This window comes from Ceratosolen solmsi, unplaced genomic scaffold, assembly GCF_000503995.2.
Source record: "Ceratosolen solmsi marchali unplaced genomic scaffold, CerSol_1.0 scaffold10, whole genome shotgun sequence".
Classification (NCBI taxonomy): Eukaryota; Metazoa; Arthropoda; class Insecta; order Hymenoptera; family Agaonidae; genus Ceratosolen; species Ceratosolen solmsi.
The window spans coordinates 9267025-9274177 of record NW_011948412.1 but is presented as its reverse complement, the minus strand read 5'-3'; the positions used below and the strand labels follow the sequence as shown (position 1 = coordinate 9274177).

General features: G+C 29.0%; 1 protein-coding gene across 1 annotated transcript in view; it reads left to right on the top strand.

Annotated features, from left to right (window-relative positions):
- The first annotated feature begins 6561 nt into the window (after nucleotides 1-6561).
- The window catches only part of Ir25a (ionotropic receptor 25a), an 8136-nt gene continuing 7544 nt past the window's right edge, over nucleotides 6562-7153 (top strand). The window contains exons 1-2 of the mRNA XM_011502792.1: nucleotides 6562-6577; nucleotides 6662-7006. Coding sequence (XP_011501094.1) covers nucleotides 6562-6577; nucleotides 6662-7006 — 361 coding nt within the window. The remainder of the gene's footprint in view (nucleotides 6578-6661; nucleotides 7007-7153) is intronic.

Below are 7153 nucleotides of genomic sequence, written 5' to 3'. Positions count from 1 at the left end.
AAAAAGTTTCATAATTCTTCTTTTTTTTTGGCTATATATATATATATATATATATATATATATATATATATATATCTTTCAATGTGAAATAGGAACTATAAAAATGTTTCGGTAAACTGGTACGTAGAATGCAATTTATTAAATTATATTTCAGCGTATTAATCAGACTTGAAATTTGATTTTGCGGCAGTTAAAGTCACCGTTCAAGCGGTAAAAAAAATGGACAGTGAGAGAAATTTATTGCTTCTTAAACGTAGCTCGCGATCACGTGGCGTCTATGCGTCGTGACCGTTTGAAAAAAGAAATACGCCTTCGAGTGACGAGTATCAACGATGATTATTGGAAAAAATTCCCCATTCCCTTTTCCCCCATCGTTGCGCAAATGTGCGCTTCCATACAAAAAGACAAAGCTAAAAGTACCTCCTGCCTTTCATAGAAACGATCTCTCAGTTGCTTTTAGTAGTCGGGAAATAGTCTGCAAAAAAAAAAAAAAAAAAAAAAAAAAATTTCTGCTCCACTGAAAATTATAATATTTGAGGTAACAGTGCGAAACCAAGAATGAGAATAAAGAGAAGCCATATCTCCTTGGAGCGACGAAAAAGTCAAGCCTCCATTTTTCTACGTGGGTGGGTAAGCGCCAATTCAACTCTTCGGTTATTACAGCGTCTTTTTTGCACTAGAAATGACCGGCTAAATGAGACGTTGGGGAGATTCGCGAGCGGAAGGGAATGGACGGAAAATTGCGCTTATCTTTCAACGCGTTATGCCATTTCCGCCCGAATTTATCGCGGACTGCGTCACTGTCAGAATAATGTGTGAATATCCCATACCCATACCTTTTCACCTCACCACCACCCCCACTGGGACAACCAAAAACATCGGACTTTCTGTACGTTTCCACTATCCAAATCTCTTCCCTATAGCCCCCACTCCGTGACACACGAGTCCGGCTCCTAATACACCTGCGCTCATGACGAATGCAATGCGGCAACAACGACGTGTGGTGCACTTGATTACGCTCCCTTAGAATTATCCTACATTATTCGCAATTCAGGTACTCCTTATACACTCGACATTGATACTCTTGCGTGAGCGTTTTTCTAGCTTTCATCGTACAACGAGCCATTTGAGGATCTAATAACGTCACTGACGTCGAGTACTCCGCTCCCTTATTTTGAAATATTTTCATTGCCTGAATATAAGGATTGATTATAACGAAGGACGTTTTTTCTCCCTATTTAAGCGCATACGTAGAGGCAATTATTTTCAAGTCAGTGGAGGATCGATCGATGATTTTACTCAATTTTCACAAACCTTTGTCACAAACCTACGGATTAGCGTTCATAGTAAGTCTCTACATACAAAGGAGAAATAAAAGGAAAAAAATTACTCGCATAATTTGCCATTTTGAAGTACAAAAATTCTCCATTTTTCCTATTATATAATTTTAAAACGTTAGCTCATCTGACATGAAGCGCAACTTCAGAATTCCATATCTATACAACACACTCCAACTACATTTCTACAATAACATCCGAATAAAAATCCATAATCTGTGTGGGTTTGCGTGGGTGTGTGAGTTTGCGTAACCAAAAATAATAACTGCCTCACCTCGTGTAAAAGTCTCGAATGCATAATTAAATTATTTTATAAAACAAGTTGACGGTCGCAAAAATCCAAAGGTTTTGCAAACTAAAAGACGAGATAGACGTTTGCATGGTACGTTGAGAAAAAAAAAAAAATAAAAAGAAAGAAAGAATCTTGGACTTGGAAGTCGCAGCTTGTTGAAAAAGCGTGAAAAATGCGCGGGATAACGTTGTTTATGGTGCTGAAGTGCACATTGAGGAAGATACGAGGACAATGATAGCGAGTTTCGGTTTACAAGGGATGAGATTTCACGACTACTAATTTCACCCTCGCATTTATGCAAACGTGAATGCATCTCTCTCGCATCGCGCGAATAAATGTGCGTGTCTATGTCATTACATCGCGCATGACTGGCTCGCTTGCTTTTTAATACACCTTTAATGAATTTCGTCTCGGGACATATTTTCTCTCGCGAATCATCTGTGTATAGAGTCAGACAGTGTGTGAAATATAAGCCGAAATGGGATATTAAGTGCGCTTCAACTGTAATTTTGACAATAATTTACGTTATTGTTAATATCAAGCACTTTTATTCTAATGTTTCTACCTCTAAAATGCCTAAGAGCTTATTTTTATGAATAATAAAAAAGGAAGAAAAAAATTTAAGAAACTCGATATAATGACTTAAAAGCCACTCGAACATTTTCAACTTTGTATCCCGAGAATTTCATTAATTAAATATTTGTACGATTAAATATCAACGTGTGAATGCATAAATATTCACATAGATTCGGTGTTTAAAAAAAATCTCTACTTTCATATAAACATTATATATATATATACATTATATATATATCATATATATATATTATATATATATATATATAATATATATATATGATATATATATAATGTATATATATATATAATGTTTATATGAAAGTAGAGATTTTTTTTAAACACCGAATCTATGTGAATATTTATGCATTCACACGTTGATATATATATATATATATATATATATATATATATATTCGTCATATTATATAGTTATTGCGACATTTAGAATAGAAATTAATTTAGTTATGCAAATAAATAATTTACGAAGAAATAATTATTTTTGTGAGAGAATATGTAAATCTTTCCAACATCTATATCAATGAAAATATAATTCTGTTAATTATTCTCTTGGTGCGTATAGTAGTTATGCACAACATAATAAAGAAATATTTTCCATTTCAGTTACATTTGATAAATTAATTATCTAACTGAAATAATGTTATAATATTATCAAGAGCTAATGAATTTCAATGCTTATCTCTTCGTATGTTCAATAGAATTTTATATTAATTTACTAATTAGTACATTAAGTAATATTTTTTAAATATTTTAAAATATTTGTAAAAATTAATAATCCAAATGAAATGACGAGTTACAATGATATACGAAAAATTTGATAATTTGACAATCGAAATATAATTCTGCGGAATTCGACAGTGAATCCCGCTTTATTCATGTAAAGCTCAACAGGGTGAGAAAAGCGAGGACGATGAAGAAATATCCGATCAGTCACGAGACAGAGAATCGCGTGTATGATAATAAAAGCATCTGATTAGCCGAAAGATTGAAAAGCGTAAATGCGGCAAACTATCTTTCATCTCCTCTTCGTCTCGTAATAAACGACGGTCGAACGAATTACGAGGATATTATCGCATAAACGGTCACTCGGATTTTACTTGGAGTTAGGAATTTCTAGGCATTCATCGACACATTTAATGGCTATAAGTGTGCGCTGTAATTTCGCTTTTCCTTTCATAACAAAAACTGGAACGTACGCATTGGAATCGGCAAAGAAAATCGATTTACTAGATAGATATCGATATAGAATTAAGATTTATAGATTATGTTATAGATATTTATTTTATATTATTATAGATAATTATGGATATAGATATAGAATAAAATAAGAGTTATAGAACGAATTATGAATTCGCATCGCAGCCAATGAGCCGCGGTTAAATAATTCTTCATTCGAAATATCATCACGTATTAATGAGCTACGAAGAAGAAAAAAGTTTTATTTGTTATAAACATAAAGATATTCATTTACTTAAACGTAAAAGTATGATTCTTAAAAACATATATTCTCTCCTTTTAGGTTATTATTCAGGAAAGGCATATTTTTAAATAAGATCGCTGAGATACTTCTGTCTTCGAATCTGACAAGTAGCAGTGAAAGCTTTTAAAATTATAAAAAAAAAAAAACTCCTTCCCCTCTCGACCATAAATGAAAATAGGATTTTTTGAATTACTATTTTTCTCTATTCATTTTAGAAATCTATTATCTAAAAAATTTATTATGTAATTTTCGTAGAATATTATAATCTCGTGATTTTTTTTCTCTCAGTATTTAGAGACTCTAAATGCGAACATAAAAAGTTACTTAAATATTATGAATTAATGTTTAATACGTTTTTAAGTTGAAAATATCATAGATCCAACATTTTTCTCAAAAACGCATATTTTTACCACAAAATGTCATCATATTTTTGAAATTTTTTCAAATTATGGTTTTAATCACAAATCAAAAAGAAGAAGAAGAAGAAAAAAAAAGAAAGAAAAAGAAAGAAAAATTCCTCTATTTTAACCATGTTTTCGCAATTAATGACAAAATTAACTCTGACTTTGAAAAATTATTATTTTTCTTCGTAATACATTGCTCTTACAGTTGCAGTAAATTTAAACTATGAAGTACAAAAGCTAAAAAATAATATCCTATAAATATCTTTAATACCTTTGAGTAGGCTAAGATTTGTTAATGATTCACATTCGTATTCTCATAATCTCGGAAAATATACAAAATTCATACCCCATGACTGATAATGCGTATATATAGATATTAAAAGTTTCATCTAAATATTATAATTAATAACGCGAATTAGAATTTTGAAATTCTATAATCACCATATTATTATTTTCATTTTCCGTTGAAATATCAAAATTATTAATTATTATCATAATATTTTCATAATATTCCAACAATATTCCTATTCTAGATTTTAATTCAAAATTTCTTTTCCATAACGAATAGATATTTGTTTAATAATTGAGACTCGTGTAATGTCTAATTATAAACGAAAATGCTATTTAATGTACTTTTTAAATTTGCGAAAGAGTAAATTCATTATAGAAAAACTCAATTTAAATATTAAAGAATTAAATTTTTGCAGCTATCAGTTTGATAAATACAAATTTCAATTCAAAAGTCAATGAAAAATCGTGGAAGACTATTTATAATAAAGTTTTTAAAGCATTGCTCAGGTGGCGGGAACATAATTATCAAATACGAGTACGAAGAAAAAAGAGAGATAAAATGCTCGAGGATAAAATAGTAAAAAGTGTTGTTTATCTATGCAGCCTCGGATATATATATATATATATAGATTATAAAACAATTTGTTAGCTGAATGCTTGCAGGATAACATATTTTTTAATGATAAAACTAATGTAATTGATAACAAATAGTATTAAATAAATCGTTACATGTAAATATCAATATTGAGATGGAATTAAATTAACGGGTATTATAAATGCCGACAATTTATTATATTTACTGAAAATAATAAATTATTGTCGCTCAAAATACTAATGCACGATTATCAAGCGTCCAATTAATAATTTTTATACCAATAAAAGTATGTAACATATTTTTTAAAAATTCTGAATTAAAAAGAATAATAAGTAAAATGTATAATTATAACTCGCTGCCTATGCAAAGAGAACACATTAATATTGAAAAAATACAAATTAATAATATTAATAATTATTAAATTCGATTATTATTATATATTGTTAATGTTATTTATGTCCAAACACTTTCCATAAACGAATAATATTTATAAATGACGATCCATTAAAAAATTATAATTTTACTACAATATTCTAAATGTTGCAAATATTAGATACAATTAATTGTCTATGAGCAGATAATAATATAGGTTACACACACGCGTGTGTATGTATGTATATAAATAATAAGTTTATTTTAGAAAAATTCCTTTTTAATTTTATATAATTTAAAACAAAATTTTTTCAAATGAATATTTTAATTAATATTTTATTAAATAAACATATATGCATTAAAATACTTTTAATACAGGATACTTTTGTACATTAACGGATAAAAAATTGTTTGGAAAAATCATGAAAAGTCGAGTATTGCATAATGTGAGGCACACTTTTAATATTTAAGAAATTCTATTACTATTAAACGGTATTTCTCAAAGAATCTATTACTCAGAGTGTCCATATATTGATAAAGTTTACATTATCATTTAATAACAAAGCCACACTTTAATCTTTTAAATACGATTTAATCTTTTACAGAATTAAAAAAAAAAAAAAAAAAAAAAATGATAATTAAATAATGCTACTTTTAGATTTGACTAAAATTAAAATTAAAAATTAATATAAATATTGTTGATGTTTTTTTTTTTTCGTTATTATTTGCGAAATTTAAAGATAGGAGCATAATAGCTAACTTATTTCAATCTGTAATGGTTATTATTGCTTTATCTAGTTGTTATTATTATTATTATTATTATTATTATTATTATACGTAATTCATTGTATATAATTAGTAATATTCACTTTAATGCATAATTGTTTCGCATCAATACTTTGCATTAACTGAACAAGTAAAGTAATGAATAATAAAGATGTGGACTACGGGTAAAGAACAAAGATTTCTACCTTAAATATAGATAAATAAATTTGCATACAATTTAACGTTTCTTTACCTTTCAATTACATCTATTCACTCGTCTAAACAATATAATTTAATTTTTGTTGTTTTTTATTCGTATTTGACTATTGACTAGTTAAACATTAAATTACGTAACAATTAACGTATTTGATAAAATAATCAATGCCAAACATTTTCCAGTTTAAACTAATTTTGTTCCCTGCGGAGAAATGGCCAAAATTTCACGTAATTGAATTACACTTAATATGTGTGAGGGGGGCGCGTGCTTATGCATGGGTGAGGATATGATTTAATAAATTGTTGTTTCAGTTGTTATTAATGATATTGATAACGATACAGCCAATAGAAGTGTAACGAACTCGTTAAAGGCATTGAAGATTCAAAATCCGGAGAAACTCGGCCAAGTATACGTTGCTTTAGTTAATATCAGCGATTCGAAGGAAACCGTTGACAGCATTTGTGCACAATGGAAGTCCGCTTTAACGGACGGCGAAGAAAATATTCCAGATTTCGTGTTGGACACGACAACTTATGGAATTGGCGCTGAAGCTGTAAATCATTTCACAGCTGCATTTGGAATACCAACTATTTCCGCTCAATTTGGGCAGGAAGGCGATCTGCTGGGTTGGCGAGAGATTACGGATGAACAAAAACGTAAAACACTATATAATATATCTTCATAACGCAATCTCTTAATTTACGAATAATGGGGCACACAATGCGACGTAGCGATAAATCTAAAAGAAAGAAAAAAGAAAAAAAAAACGAACTGAAAGTTTTTTTTTTTTTTTTTTTTTTTTT